This window comes from Peromyscus leucopus, chromosome 19, assembly GCF_004664715.2.
Source record: "Peromyscus leucopus breed LL Stock chromosome 19, UCI_PerLeu_2.1, whole genome shotgun sequence".
In the NCBI taxonomy this organism is placed as follows: domain Eukaryota; kingdom Metazoa; phylum Chordata; class Mammalia; order Rodentia; family Cricetidae; genus Peromyscus; species Peromyscus leucopus.
Genome location: NC_051079.1, coordinates 32,819,241 through 32,835,302, shown reverse-complemented (window position 1 = coordinate 32,835,302; position 16,062 = coordinate 32,819,241). Strand labels below are relative to the sequence as shown.

The 16,062-nt window shown below is 42.9% G+C and overlaps 1 protein-coding gene and 1 long non-coding RNA gene across 2 annotated transcripts in view; one reads left to right on the top strand and one right to left on the bottom strand.

Moving 5' to 3' along the window:
* The window catches only part of Mcc (MCC regulator of WNT signaling pathway), a 96,402-nt gene extending 85,195 nt beyond the window's left edge, over nt 1–11,207 (top strand). Inside the window, exons 14-15 of the mRNA XM_028881750.2 lie at nt 3,775–3,897; nt 5,243–11,207. Coding sequence (XP_028737583.1) covers nt 3,775–3,897; nt 5,243–5,423 — 304 coding nt within the window. The 3' untranslated portion in view covers nt 5,424–11,207. The remainder of the gene's footprint in view (nt 1–3,774; nt 3,898–5,242) is intronic.
* Nucleotides 1,703–5,248, bottom strand: LOC119086261. Its single transcript, XR_005089503.1, has 2 exons — nt 5,169–5,248; nt 1,703–4,384 (listed from the first exon to the last, which is right to left on the bottom strand). It is a non-coding gene; the product is annotated as an uncharacterized LOC119086261 (long non-coding RNA).
* Nucleotides 11,208–16,062: the final 4,855 nt, after the last annotated feature.

The window sequence follows — 16,062 nt, the reverse complement described above, 5'->3', positions numbered from 1 at the left end:
CAGCTGACTTGGCTTTCCTTGGTACCCCGAGAGTCCCACCTCTTAAATGCTTTGTGGGTACTCCACTGCTCAGAACTGTGACGACACACACCAAACCCCCACTGTGTGATAAGATACCACCTTTTATGACCGTATATAGCCCATTTTTTTGGTTAAGGTGCTAAATACTGGAGTGGGCAAACCCCTAACTGAAACCTGAACTGGATGGTTAGTCTTTGAGTCCTATTCCCTATAGAGTTATTCTGTTTTTACCTGGTGGTAGTCACAGCAAACAAAATAACAAGAGATTGTGCAATCCCAGGCAATCCCCAGAACATGGTGAATGCATTTGTACTAAGGGAGTAATTTATATTTAATTTTCTCTTGTGTGGAGCCAAAGAAAATGCTTGCATTGGCATACAGTTTTATGTACAGAAACCACATAAATTCTTCCCTTTCTGACAGCCAAGCACATTAAGTTGGAAACTAGAAGGAACAAGACATTAATGGTTGAGATTTCAAAATGACTGGGATAGGCAAACAGGTTCTTAGATTTTTCCAAGTCATCCTGTGAGGGGGGAAAACAGCCTGAGAAGTTCCCATAATTTCTGAGGGACTTCAACTCAGGCCAGGCCCAGATTCATGGCTTTGACCCAGAAAGGAATTCAGGACTGGTTAGTATGCAGCAGAGTTTGAGATTTTACTAAAGATATTTTATGAATGAAGGTTAGTTCTCCTAACTATACATGCACCCAGAAAGAAAGACATAGCCAAGTTTGGTATGTGCTCCCCAAGGTAGAACAGCAGCAAACTAGACTTACCCAGGCGTGGGTACCTCAGAGGAGAGTCACAATTGTCTCAGCATCAACCATACCTGCCATTTTAGGTTTCTCTCGAGTTGTGATTTAAAAGCTTGCTCCACTCCCATCTCTCTCTCTGATAAGTGAGAGTACAGGGTGACTCCAGATATTTTAGGATTACAAACTGATAGTATAAAACAAAGCCACCCAGTCTGCACAGGGATTAGAGAAGCATCAAGCTCAGTTACTGATGATTCACCAACCAGAGGCTTCAACCAACCAGGTTAGGGATCCCTTCCCTTCTTATGTCCCCATAATTCTCTTTCTACCACCACCTGAGCTACAAGCCACATGTATCATTTGGAATTTCCTCGATTCCACATTAAAATGCAAAACATGTGAAATTAATTTTAATAGCATAGAGTGTAGCTCAGGGTACACACTTGCCCAAGGTTTGATTCCTAACATTGTTCCCTTAAATATAATAGTGATATTCAGTCATATTTAACTCAATATAGCATTTTTTTTTGCATGTTGTCAGGGTTTTTAAAATTGAGATATCTAACTTTATTATTATTGAAGTTTCAAATTCTAGTATCCATCTTACACTTACACGGCATCTCTGGGCTTCCACACTAGATATGCAGTGTTACTTCAGCACAGAATTGTTGGGATCCTGGCCACTGATCTATGTATGCCCTGAGTCTTATTATAGGTCTGTCCCTCTCAACACAGCCAAAAGAGCCCACATTAGAGGTGTGGCCTACTTTTGCATCTTCAAATAAGTGACATAGTGTCCTGGTGTCTATACTTCTTTCCCTTGTATATAAACTTAAGTGGTCCCAGAGGGACAGTTTTGAGCTCCCAGAGCTGGCAACACTCCATGTCACCCCTAGCTGGGGATTGGCAGGTCTGAGAGCATCTTTGTTTGGGTGGTCTGTCCTACTGTAGAGTTTACTAGGTCCATAAAGTCTCCTGGGTCTGTGAGAACACTTGCTAGGGAAGGAAGTCCCTTTGTTGGTGGCAGGTAGGAAAAGATGGAGCTAGCAATGGTATCTCTGTAGAAGATTTTTGTTGTGAATTTCTTTGAATTGATTCGATTTTTAGTTTTCTTCACAAGTTGTTCTTCCCCTTTTGTACAGTTAATCAGCATTGTGACCTCTGTATTCACACCACACCACACGTATACACAGACATGTTCCCCATCGGGGGGAGATGTGTACCCTCATTCCTGCCTGCCTTGTGGCCAGCTATCCTGTAGCTAAGTAAGGCAAGTGGAAGGACCTAGTGAAGAATGAGTCCCCATAGCACAGGCTGGTTGCTGGGCTTTCTCCCTTGGGGTTTTGTGTGGAGTTACCAGTCACCAGTCTGGACAAGTCATGTTGCCCTGATAGCTGAAATGTAAATGGTTAGATACCAGAGGGCTCAGGAAGGGAAGATGGGGGGTCAGAGCCACACAGGAAGTAATCTCCCCTACCCTGAGGTGGCAGTGGGTGCAGCCACCTTGGTTTTTTGCCTCTCCTCCCTTTCCAAGCATTCTAAGTGTCTCTGAAGCCATTCAGCATTGAGTGAGACCAGAAAACCCTACCTAGCCTGGGTTCTGCGATGTGCTTGCTCACATGCCATACAAAAATGTTCAAACAATGCAAAAATGAGTGAAACTGCAAAGCCTTCTGCTGACCCCTTCCCCAACCACTGCTAAATCTGTGGTTGCTTTTTTGGTATATCATCACAATACAACCCATTTCTGGTTGTTCTTATAAACCAATGTTCTATCCTTCCATGTCAGTGCATGCTGATCTGCCTGCATTTAGGCAGATTTATCGACAGGCATTTCAATAGCACCGAGAGATCCTGATGAATTCAGGCACTCCCCGATCTCTGCGTGTGCACACCACAGTAGGCTGCAGTGGTCAGAAGACAACTCCAGAGTCAGTTCTTCCCTCCCACTCTGGAGTCTCAGATGGAACTCAGGTCGGCAGGCTCGGTTTGGTGGCAAGTGCTTTTTCCCACAGAGCCAACTTGCCAGTCTGTCTATCCTTCATTATTGTAATGCAAGCCAAAATGATTCCAGCTTCAAATACACCTCCGGGTGTCAGGCTCAAGTATTTAAAGGTATTTCTAAAAATCAGTTTGCTTAGTCAAAGGGATGTGTGCATCTTCTGCTAGTATTTTGGATACAACTACTGCCAGCAGGCACAGATTCATGAGGGTGATTTGTAGTCTTCCCACGAAGTCCTTTTTAGAGTAATTCCTTTTTCTACACCCTGAATTCTCAAGAAGCTTGAAGAACAGTAGTTGTGACTCAGGCAGCCCTCAAGTTACCAATGAGGCATAGTGCTCAGGTGCTGGTGCAGGGAACCAACTCAGTGAGGGGAGGTACACAATGTACTGCCAAGTCCACTATGACAGCGACCCCATCTATCTACGTGGCATCAGGGAAGCACTAAGACATCAGTACCTGCCGGGACTGTGGAAAACACCCTGCCTGCTTCCCTCTCTCAGCTAGCATGAACCATCACAGTAGTAATGAGCGCATGGAGTCCAATCGGAGTGCAAATGAAATTTAAGTACTTTACTGAGAAATGAGGACTTTTACGATGAAACGAATGTCATTTCGATTCCTTTCTCCAATACCACCATTTTTGTTTCCGTATTGTCTGTTAAATGAGCAAGAACTAGGCAATCTAGGCATGGAACCGGGAGCTGTTGCTTAGATACGTGGGCAGTGAGAGTTTGTGGTCATGAGTGAAGGATATCTGCCAGTAGCACCAACTCCTGTCTTCTTCCATGGGGCATACACTGAAGATCTCCAAGGCTCGCTGAAGAAGCAGGCTTCGTTAGTCTTTGAGAAATGCTCATTCTGGCTGAGCAGAGCCGAGCTGTGCTCCTCAGCCCACTCACCTTTCCGCTCTGGACCCCGACCCTTGGCCAGCTACCCTGCCTCCTTCCCACCAGCACCTGCTGATGGCTACGCTGCCTCTCTTTGATACAGGGAGAAGAAACTCAAGGCCAGAGTTCAAGAGCTGGTCAGCGCCTTGGAAAGACTCACCAAAAGCAGTGAGATCAGACACCAGCAGTCAGCAGAGTTTGTCAATGACCTAAAACGCGCCAACAGGTAAAGTTCCTGTGCAGCCCAGAGGCTGGGCATGGGAGGATCTGTCTCCTGGGAAGTGAGTAGCACAGGGAGATCCTTCCCTGTCTCCTGGGAAGTGACTGACACAGGGAGATCCTTCCCTGTCTCCTGGGAAGTGAGTAGCACAGGGAGATCCTTCCCTGTCTCCTGGGAAGTAACACAGAGATATCTTTCCCCATGTCTTTTGGGAAGTGAGTCTGCCATACAGCTGACTAGAAACCCAGGAAATTCAAGATGAACACTATTTCATATTAGATGTGCTTAGGAAAATGGAGTCTATTGTGGCTTCTCTTTAACATTTCCCATAATAAAGGTTCTGAGAAGTCATGAACAACAATAAAAAAATCTGTGTGTGAGCCTGTGTTTTCAATCAGCAAACCATCAGAGCAATTCCTCATCCAGGGGAACATTTCAGGGTACTCCAGACTCCAAGTTAAGAGTCTCAAAACATTTGGGGTACATGATGTTCCTATATTTAAAAAAATGAGGACTTCAGAACCTTTGTGTCTGTAAGATATCTGCTAATACGATATCAGGAACTAAAACTGAGACAGACTTTTAAGTTTTTATTCATTTACAAAAATTCAAGCTTGGTAGATATCACACTTCTATGAAAACTACTGTTTTCCAAATTGTAATTAGAATGGCACATTTTAATTTTGTAAGAATGCCTAACTTAATAGCTTACCTGGATTTCACAGTCTGCTCTGCTATCAACATAAGACTCCCTGAATGAAATTTTCAGAATCCCAGGTGTGTGTGTCCTCAAGCCACACTTTAGGAACTCCAGCTAGGGTAACATAGTGTACCTGAAGGGAGCTTATGTTCTATTTTGGAGCAGAGAGAATATGTAGATACACCTGGGCTTGTGTCCAGCCCAGTGGGCACTGATCTAGGGCCAGTTCACAGGCCTATTTTCTTAAGGGGACAGCATTTCCTTACAGTCCAAAGCACAGCAAAGCAGCTGCCCTCTCCTGGTGAGAGAATACTTTATGTAACTTATAGTTGGCCACCTGTAGCTAGCAGCCATGAAACCAGTATACCTAGTGTCTGTATTTGATTTTCTAGAATTCAGCAACCTCATTCTTACTGTTTTGGATGTGGCCACTTTGGGCTGTTGGGTTATAACGTGTTAGCCGTCAGCATACTGCCTGGGCCTGCATTAGTATGCTTAAGCCAGAATCCTACCTAGTACTGTGCAGCTTCTAATCAGTAGACTTTGGATTCCTATTGAAGAGGTGGGCTGCACTCACCAGTGCCACAAAGGACAGGGCGTCCCTCACTCATCAGGATGAATCTTTATTCACTTTCCTCTGTTCCCACACAGTAACCTGGTGGCTGCCTATGAAAAAGCAAAGAAGAAACATCAAAACAAGCTGAAGAAGTTGGAATCCCAGATGATGGCTATGGTGGAGCGACATGAGACCCAAGTGAGAATGCTCAAGCAAAGAATAGCTCTGCTGGAGGAAGAGAATTCCAGGCCACATACCAACGAAACTTCACTTTAACAGGCACTCAGGCCCCAAGGTCCTGCCCCAAGGGACTGAACTCCAGCGGCTCTGAAGTCCTCTGCAGAGAAAGGGTCCAAGGAGAAGATTGCATATAGGTCACAGCTCCACCCTTGGCGCGAGTAGTCCCTGATGGCACCATGGATTGTGTCTGCACAGGCTTCAGCTGCTCCAGGCCTGGCCACAAGGGGTGCCAACAATGGCTCCAGCCAAGTGCTTAGCCATGTCTTGTTTCATTTTCACCACACAAGTTCTCATGCTCTTCTCCCTTGTTCTGTGTAGCGGTTGGTGGGAATCCAGGCACTTGGTTTTATGCGCATTTCCAAGTCTTTCTCTTTTTTCTTTTTTTAGCTTTTCATAGACTGGACTATTCTTCCGAAACCTGGATTTCCTTCCTCCTCCAAGGGAAAAGTGATAGTGTTTTGTGTGTTTCCAACATCTAGGGCTTGCGGCCCACCACAGCAAGGCTCTGCCTTCTAGGTCCTAAGGTACCAGATTCCTGAGATAGTCACATATAGAGGGATTAGTTGAGAGTGACAGACCACTGGAGGGCACCATGTCGCTGACCATCCCAGACACACCGCAGTTTCAAACAGAGCATCATCAAGGCTATGTGTAGACAGTTCTGGACTGGACAAATAAAAACCATCTCCTATTTTTATTGTACAGGCAGGGGTTGAAGCTGTTTTAATTCCCGTCCAGCAAGAGTAAAACTTAGAATACTCTTGATATATGTAGTAAAGCCAAGGTTTTACCAGGGTTTTTTTCCTAGGACAGAAAAAAAGCAGTATTAGCTCTTTCCCAGCCCCAGGGCACTACAGTTCCTATTCTGAATCAAAACTTTGCCACTTGAGCACATATGTAGCTGGACCCCGCCTCTCTCAGGGCAAGAGGCTTTACGTTGTTGGACACTGAGGAGATCCTTAATGTTGCACAAGATGGTTCCCACCTATAAATAGAGTGCCATTGAACCTTTAGTCCCCAACATCATGAAGGGGATTGGGTGAGGGAATGGCTGACAGGCTTCCTAGGCTCTCCCTCCAGATGCAGTGATTTCAAGCAAAATGGTGACCGGGAGGCATGACCTCAGTACCTAAACTCCTCTAGGGAGGCATCCCAGTCATGTTTTCTACTGGAGCTTTCACCATTTTACCTTCTGCTGTTCATAGACACAATGAAGGGACAGCCTGGCTTTTTTTCACCTGTGGCCCCCAAGACGCTCTCCATGTGCTCTCCATGGAGAAATATGCTCCACTCATGGTTAATGAGGGGAAGGATGCTGCGCTTGTGACCATGGTGATGTTGCAGACTCCAGGCTACGGGCGGGTCTTTTAGAAAGCCAAGTTCAGCCTTCTGTGCATGAGGAAAAGATGCTCTGGCTTTCTCTCACAATGGTTAGCCCACAAAGCTCAACAGTCTTTCTTTCTCAGACCAGTACCAAGCTCTACTCACCCTGTGAACAGAAACGAAAATGTGACTGGTTTGAGTCAAGGCTTGAGTGTTGATGGCTTTCTAGCCCTTTGTCAATCTCCGTGATCCATTTTTTCAGTGTTCACTTTTGAGGGTAAAGTTCTATTTTGTTATGAGGAAAACGTGTGGATAGAAACATCTATTGCCTCCCCACCACCCCAAAAATGTAATAAAGTTAGCTTTCAGTTTTTCAGCTACCTTCAGGAAATGTCTGCTCCCAAGCAAATTGGGACAGGCTGTCCTGGTTGAGGAGAGCCCACATTCCAGGTAACAAGATTGCTAGGCTTCCCGCTCTGTCCACGCAGATGCAGTGAGCAGCGCGTGCAGGAGGCTGAGATGCAAGGTGAGACTGAAGCAGAGATGGCGGTCCACCTGCTGAGCTCTGCCCCCTCCAGGTCAAAGCAGAGAACCTATGCTTCTAGGTCCACAGTACCTCCACAAAAAAGACCCAAAGCAGCAATCCTACCAGGCCTTAGTCTGAGTTTCTAAGTATATAAACATATGGTGACTTGTGAAAACCATTTGACAAGCTAAAATGCCACATTTTTAAGTAAGTGGGAAAGGGCCATACAATCTTTTCCTTTTAGTTCTCAATCTTTGTTGAGGGTTGAAGCAGCAGGCATTTGATTATGTGAATTGTTGCACTGATTAAATACATGACAGCAGGTGCCTGAGTAATTTTCCCTTTTGTTTAACCTGGCTCTTCCGAACCTACTTTTAAATAGGAAATGGTTTCCATTAACATGTCTATTATGGCTAACAAAATTATCTTGATTTTAATTTGTATGGGGTTAAAAGACCTTCGGAATTTCCTATCTTTGAAACCCCACCACCACCCAAAGTCTTCAGGGGTTGCTCTGTAGGCAGTCACCTTTACTAATCAAAGCTTTCGGCTCCTGAAAAAGTAAGCAGAGCAAAAGGTCCCGTTAGGAGCCATTTCAAGGTTCCCTTGGGCTGTATTCCCCATTCTGAACTGAGGCAGACAAACCCGAGTAGGGCAGCAGTCCCAGGAGACATCTATCCATGGCTGGCTCTGGTCCCCTGCAACAACCCCAAGTACAAACTTGTTACAAGTCAAACTTGCCTTCCTTGTAACAGTAAGAAAGCCTCCATCGGACTCACAACCAAGACTGTCATGTGACCAGACAGCTGAGGTTTGGCCTTGTCTCCGTACCATACATACTCCAGGTCTAAATGAGTGAGTGCCACATGGCACCAGTGGAGGCAGAGAACTTGGACCCACTCTCACCTGCTGATGTGGCTCATTTCTTGATGTGTGTGTAGCCCGAACCTGGACACTACATTTAACAGACATTTAGAAGTTTTTTGTTAGCCAAGGTGCTTGGTTCTCCGTTCAGCCACATGAACTTACAAGGTCTTCCTCTGAGCAAATTTTACAAGGGCTTCAGAGAACTCTAAAATAGAGCTTTGGCATGGTTCTATGAGGAAGGGCAGTCTAAGGCACAGCCTTAGGCTTTTATTCATTCATTCTATAAACTTTTTTTAAAAAAAGGTGCTTAGTAACCTTACCACTGTAAGGGAAATGTGAGACTATTGGAAGTCTAGTTCCTACATACAGACATTACCTGAACAGGAAAACAAAACAAAACAAATCTTAGTTTGCTACAGGTTTGGAATGCCTGTATCACTGGCATGAACTGAAAACCACCAGGCTTCTGTGTCCCCCTATCCACTATGGCCCACAAAAAATTCTGTGCAATGATATAAATTGTGTAAACTACATCAGAGCTGCCAGAAGCCGGGGTATCACATTCATGTTTTAGGTAGAGAATAACATCATGGCAGTAACAGAAACAACGCTCTTGTTTGTTAAAACACTTCCTTCCATAAATGCTTTCAATTATAAATGTTTAATTGGGAGTATGTCGTCAACAACAAAAAAACAACCAACCCAGCGCTCACCAAGTGTACAGTCTCACCCACTGAACTAATTTTTTTTTTTAGAGCCCAACAGAACAAATTCACTGATGGTTACATTTTCTGCCCTGATCTTCATTAGGGTATGGTCCTAAGGAGGGAGCGGGGCACACAAGCTTAAGTAACATTAGTATTTTCTTTCTGTGATACACTGCAGCTTTTAGAACAAGCTATAACGGCTGAAGAAATCAGCAATTTTGTGTTTAGCCAATAGAACCTAAATAATGAGGAATGACAGAACACCTTGGCCACAGCTTGCAAACTCTGGTGAGCAGGCATGGCTTGCTATAAAAACGTCTCTGCCTTTGAAGTGTGTGCACAATGGAAACCCCTTGTTTATACACAGGTCAGGTCGGAGTCAGCTCCCAACCTGTGGCCTCCTAATCTCACTTCATTTTCTAAACACCTTTGTATTCATTTAGAAATGTTTGTGTCTGCTGCCAATGGTCTATCTGAGATGCTGTGACCCCAGCTAACTGAGCATGCTTGTGTAGAGGAAGACATTTTCATATGCAGGCAAGCATTACAATGTTGGTAATCCAGTATAACCTTAACACGTTATCTGATGTTTTGTACATGTGTACGAAGAGGGGGAGAAAAAAAAAGCTGGGTCCCAGAATCAAGAACCATTGTTGGATAAGGACACCCACGACTTACCATTTGACCTTCCCAGTCTCTCATCTGATAATACCGGAACTGTCTGCTCACCAAACAGCACGCAAGTTCTGTAGAGGATTCCACACCCGTGGAGATGCTCTGGTTATGTTTCTGCTCTATCGTTCGCCCTTTCCATGGTCAGACTCATGAGGAAAATGGTTGTAGAGTCCACAGTGTTCCTTTGCAGTGGGTGTCAGGACACCCACTCTCCAGCGCCCCCATAACCTAATTTTGTTAGGACCTGATGCAAAGACTACAAAACGTTCACTTCTGTTTCTAATCCGCTTTTAGACATATTAACTTACGTTGCATGAAATTTCACTTTTTTATTCACTGAAAATGTGCTTTTATACCACTTGAATTAGAAAATCCTGCTTGAATGTACTGTCGTTAAAGCACATATGACTGTCTGCATCTGTCAGTACTGTTCTGTTTGTACCCAAGCCTCACTGTAAAGTGGCTACTAAACACTGTACTATACCTTGTAATTTTTTAGGCTCACTTGTAGCTTTAAATGTTTCCAGATGCCTTTAGTTTTAGCTGCTGTAAAATAGCTACTTTGTGTTATTTGATATAGAATTGTTTAAAAAAAAAAAAAAACCTCCATTTATTTATACAGAGACATTTATAATATTTTACAAACGTTCTTATATTCTGAATAAATATTTCTAATTCCGTGAAGTACTTTGTTTTAATCAAAGAGTAAGAGGTTCCATAGACGTATTTGCCAGTCATACATGTAAATACAAACCAGAGATGCTTCCATTCATTTAGGGGCTTGATGTAAAACTACTTCAGATCAAAAGAACAAAATTCTCATTTATCACCAATTTTTATTTGGTTGCTTTCACAAACATCATAAACAGAAGGTTCTGTATTAGATGATATTTTAAAATGTAAGTATCAGGAAGTCAAATGGGAACTAGAGAGCAGTTCCATAGCATGTCAGAGTTAACATGTCAGAAGTGCTAGAACACCGACTTTTTGCTACATGGAAAAAACTTTTGATAGTAACAGTTACATAGCTGAGAACTCTAAAAGAACAATGCTCAATTTCTCCTTCTGTCTGAGACCCAAGAACAGGACATTCTGCTGGAAAGCCCAGTTCTGGCCTAAGTTTAAGAATCATTACATTTTACTTTTCTGGTTTAGACCACCAGTCCACCACTACACGCCTGTTAAGAGAGCCAAACTGAATGAAGAAAAAGATGACATTCCCACTGTCCACTGTCATTTCTGAATGAATTCTATGTTTTATATTCCTACTAATGCAAACAACTTCATAACCTTTTGGTCCAGGTCCAGAGATATGGCAGCCAAGAATAACAATAATGACTTAAAATTACAGAAAAAAGAACAGGAGCAGAACCAATGATAAAGTAGCAACTAAAACAGTGCCAATTTTATAGGTAATGCATTCTAAATATCCAGAATTAGACCAGATTTTACAGTATTCTACAGAAAGCCAATGTGAGCAACTTTCCATCTTCCATCATTTTAAATGTACTGTGTGTGTGTGGGGGGGGGTATAGTTTTAGCTTTAAAGTGGATTACATTCGAAAAGCCTTTAGAAGGTACAGCATACTTACCATTGAAGACAGCCCTGCATAATATCTCAGGGGAGAATACAGGTGTCAATCTCCACGTCTTTGGAAGTGCAGTGCTCCGGACTCACTAATTCACAAACCCCAGTCACTGGAAATTTATGAGTCACACCAATGTAAGTGAAAACCAGTTCCAATCATTTCATAGACACTGAACTTGAGTGAAGCGGTAGGGGGTGGCACTGAATGAGTTCAGTCCTAAAGGTGGTTGTCACACCACAACGAACCCAACAGGCTATTTGGGGCGGGGGTCCTTGTTGCTTTACCTAAATGTTTGATTAATAACACAATAAGGCAAAGAACTTTCACACTACCACAGACATAATCATGTAAAGGGTTTACATCATCTTTCCCCAAGTATTAAAATGCCCTAAAGTCAAATAATAAAAGTTAGGCCAAGATTAAATGTTAAATTGTTTCACATAAGACAAAACCAATTAATGAAGAAACAAAGGTTACAAATCTATGTATTCTAAAGCCCAGGTCTTTTCATTGAACATTACATCCTTAAGGAAGTAATTTCACCAGCGTTTGTGTACCAGCTTTTGCAGCTTCCATGACTCAGCATATCGTTTACCTTTCCCAGACAGACTTACAGACAGACTGTTTGAAGACCACCAGGAACATCAGGTTTTCACAGCATAGTGTAAACCACTTCTCAAAGACACAGTGCTTAAAACTATACAACTTTTACTCACTTCTGCACCCAAACTAAACTGTACGCTTCATTTTTGTAAGATTTGACTGTTTATTCATTCATTCATTCATTCATTTATTCATTTATTTACTTATGAGAAAGGGTTTCTCTATATAGCCCTGGCTTTTCTGGAGCTGTGGCCTCAAACTCGAGATTCCCCTGCCTGATTACAGGTGTGTACCACCATGTCTGGCCTGATTTAGGATTATCTTAACTAAGAATAACACTTAAAATAGCTAAATACATGAACATTCATGAAGATTCATTATGGTTTCACTGAAGCCAACAGATTAACCGAATCATACCTAAGTCTAATAAGTCAGTACTCATTTTAAAACATTTTAAGATTTAAAACTAATCAGCAAATAAAAAAGTCTTTAAGAATTAAAGCAAAGTTAAGGGTTTTACTACTCTTCCCCATTTGTTAAACTGAAAAAATTTATTATTCATACACTGGAAGTTAGCTGTCTGCTCTTCTAATTTGAACGAATCAAACTGAAAATGAAAGGCTCATTCCCTTGGATACTTGCATTTGACATTTAACAGTTACCTGTCTAACACTCAAAACACAAAGCAAAATGTGCTACACAGACATGGGTGAAATGCATACTCCTGCAGGACCACCTCATGCTTTTCCAGGATATGGTGCATGCCACGTGTCCAAGTATGCCACTGTTCATGCTCCAGATGCATTACTGCAACTCACCAAGCCATCCACAGCCAGCAGATGCTACCCCTCCAAAGCTCACAGCTGGCAACCTCTGTGCTAATTTCTTAAAGCTTGAGAAATGGCTTAAAAATGTACAGCTGTGTCCCCAAACAGTCTAGAGCTATTGTTTTAGACATCGAGATCAAATCACTGGAAGTACAAAGTATTTGGACCTTCTACTTGAAAAGCTCAATATCCTAAGAACTGAGGACTAGGAAATGTTGCCCATTTCATTCTAGAACTACACTGAAGTGTTTTCTCTGCTCCCACACCAATTTCACAGCTATATACATCGACTTGAGAGAGCATAGCCCTTCTTGCTGCTTGAGGCTCAAGTTCTGGCAAATTCTCATGGAGGCAGATTCATTTAGAGATAGAGCACACAGAAAAAGACTGATTACCGAAACAGATGCTCAAAAAATGGCACTGAGCCAAGGAGCCAGTAACAACATCAACCCAAACTACCCAACCCTGCAGCAAACCCTGGGGGTCTCACCTCCCACAGAATAACCTAAGATTAAGCCACACCCTGAAACGGACTTCCCTAATTTCTCTCCCCAGAACCCTTGACCAACACCACCCAAATTACTAGCCTCTTGAGGTGAATTCCTTTAGACCGTGCGTTCAGACAGCGAGCACAGACAGAACCCTTGCCTCTGCTACACTAAGACTCAAGATACATGTGATCGCTCTGTTGCTGACTTCAAATTAGATATCCCAGTGTGAACATGTCTCAAAATAAAGCCTTGGAGCTTTAACACAAAGTACAAAGGGGTACATGGGAAACTCGAACAAACAAAAGCCCCGTCAGCCCTAGGTTAACAGAAATAAATGCCTTTACATCTCGTTCTAGGCATGAGTGGGCTGCGGCGTCACTGTCCACCAGCTATACACTTCACTAACAACTGCTGTGTGTCTGTCCCAAGGAAGCTGCTGGCAGCACACCCACATGCCTGGGACTGTGCTACACGCTGGGCTATCTTGTTATCAACAACAGGGTAGTTAAGAGCGTTGGCTGTTCTGGCAGAGGACCTGGGTTCTATTTCCAACACTGTAACTCCAGTTCCAGGGGGATCTGACACCCTTTTCTGGCCTCCATGGGCACCAGGCACACATGTGGTACACATACATACACATTAAAAAGAAATTAAATAAAAAAGATAAAATAATAACGAAATCCAGAGTGCCTAGAGCTCTGCAGAATCAACACAGAAAGGACTCAAAACACCAGTCCTTAAAGTGAGAAAAATCACATCAGAACCAATGGATTGCTTGGCAAACATACTTAGAAAACAACACTTCATTGAAGAGTAGAAAATGCATGGCAAGGACTGTACTTTTCAACTCTGCTTGGGCTGGGTACCAGTCACTTTCTCATCTGGAGCATCCTGTAATCACTCAAGTGCTAGTAATGCTCAGGAGGTTCTTCCTTGAGCTCTGCCGAGCAACTACTGGAAACAGCAATCTTCTTATGACAAATCTCAGATTGCTGATCTCAATCTACTACCTTCTACCATAGGCTTCAGGAATAACCCAATTCTATATATATAGAGAGAAAAAGATGTGGAGAAGGACTACTACTGTGAGCCCATTTCTAGACTTTTAGGAAACTACACAAATGTATTCTAAAGCGTTAAGACACCAGGAATGAGCCATTCTGGCCCAGCCTTACCAAGCTGTAAAGAGGAACGCCCCATACATAAAGGTGATAATAACTTGGGACACAATAGTGCTTTCCTTTGTTGATGGTCAATTCAAGTCACAACACATCTGAACTTCGTCTCTCAGGCTACAAAATACTCCAACTCCAAACCAGGAGGAAGAAGTGTTCATGAATACAACCACGATTAATAACACAAAGAAAATACTGCCTCAGAGAACAGACACAGCTGTTGTCCTTGCGACCTCCAGGAAAGGAGGTGCACAGGTAGAGAAAAGGCCAAGATGCACTGCAGAAGAAAACTTGTCCAGCAAACGATCATTTCCAGGTTCCCTCCCTCTATTACTATTTAATGGCAGAGGAACAGAACTGCTAGGCGAGGGATTTGGTAATGACATGTTTTTAATGCACACAGGCACAGGTCCTTGACATTTTTAGAAACAGTATTCTATAAAGGAATTTGATTCCTATAGCCATTCTCTACGATTTGCAATTTTTTACTGACACTACATGTAAATTACTAAAACTCCAAAAGAAAAATACAGCCAAGTCTTACAGCGTAATATTAATCTGCTATATAACTCCATTATCTCTAGTTACTAATTAGTATTTAATATAAAAATAATGATATTCAAAGGTCACAACAGCAAGCAGTGCCCACAATTCCTCTGACAGTGCTGGGAGACTATTTCTTGTATACTGGCACAAAAACCTAGTTAGATCTTTCAACAATTCCACCCAAGCTACCAGGTCTATTAGGTTTTTCAGGCCCCTCCAGATGCTCACGTCTCAGGACGGAATCACTGTTTGAAATCCTAGAGTCATCCATTCACTACTTAACAAAAACTTACAGGGAGTATGTAAACTGCATTCTTTGTCTCTTGGAGTAAAATGGTTAAGGACAAGGTTACTTAACATTCTTCAAACCACTGAAGTTACACATAAAAGCACCTACAAACTTAGACTTAAAAAGATTCACAGTGCACTGCACCTTGGAACACATGCGGTTGGGTCCTAAGGATGTTTAAAAAGCGATTTCAAAGTCCCACCCTTCAAATACACAAACCATAGTAAGGCCGACACATCTACTGTTCCACCCAGCATCGTAAAAGGCAGCACTACACAGAAGTACATTACTGCAGAGTCAGCATCCTCATCGCCAGATTCTATGAAGAAATGCTAACACGGCTCAGAGAAGAAATCCAGTCCTGTGCTAAACACGCTCCCTCAGATAACCTGAACAGTGGAGGAGGAGGTACAGCAGATGTACATTAACAAGGTACACCAACTGGACATTTTCTGCATAGGTGAGTCACATCAGACACACAAACCTTAACTCTTCCCCCAGCATGCTCACTTCAGACTGCTGTGGGAGTGAAAGCCCACAGCCATCATAACTGTATCCCAACCAAACCCCTGCTTTGTTCCACGGTGCGTTGAATGAAGCAGCACAGCATTGCTGGTTGACATACAGTCAACCACTTCAGAGGCCATACTTCTGGCAACTAATCACTTTTGCTTTAGTATTGAGAGATGAAAAATCCAACCTCTACAGGCACCAGAGAGACTGACCAAAGTACTCATTTAAAAAGAATCTCTCTCTCTCTTACACACATACACATTCACACACACACACACACACACACAAACACACTTAAATGGTTTCCAGATGACAGTAAATGAGTGGAAATGACTCGTCTGCTGAGCAAACTACATTTTCACTCCCTTAACCACTTAACAGAAATCTGGAATGCTGGGACCAACTATAAATATGGCTCAAGAAGACCCAACCAAAGCAGCCGTATTTCTGACAAGAATAGTATGGGCTTCCAAACACAATCATATACTGGGTTAACCAGCAGAGGTCACAGAAGGATTCACAAAGCAGTGGCATTAAAGATTCT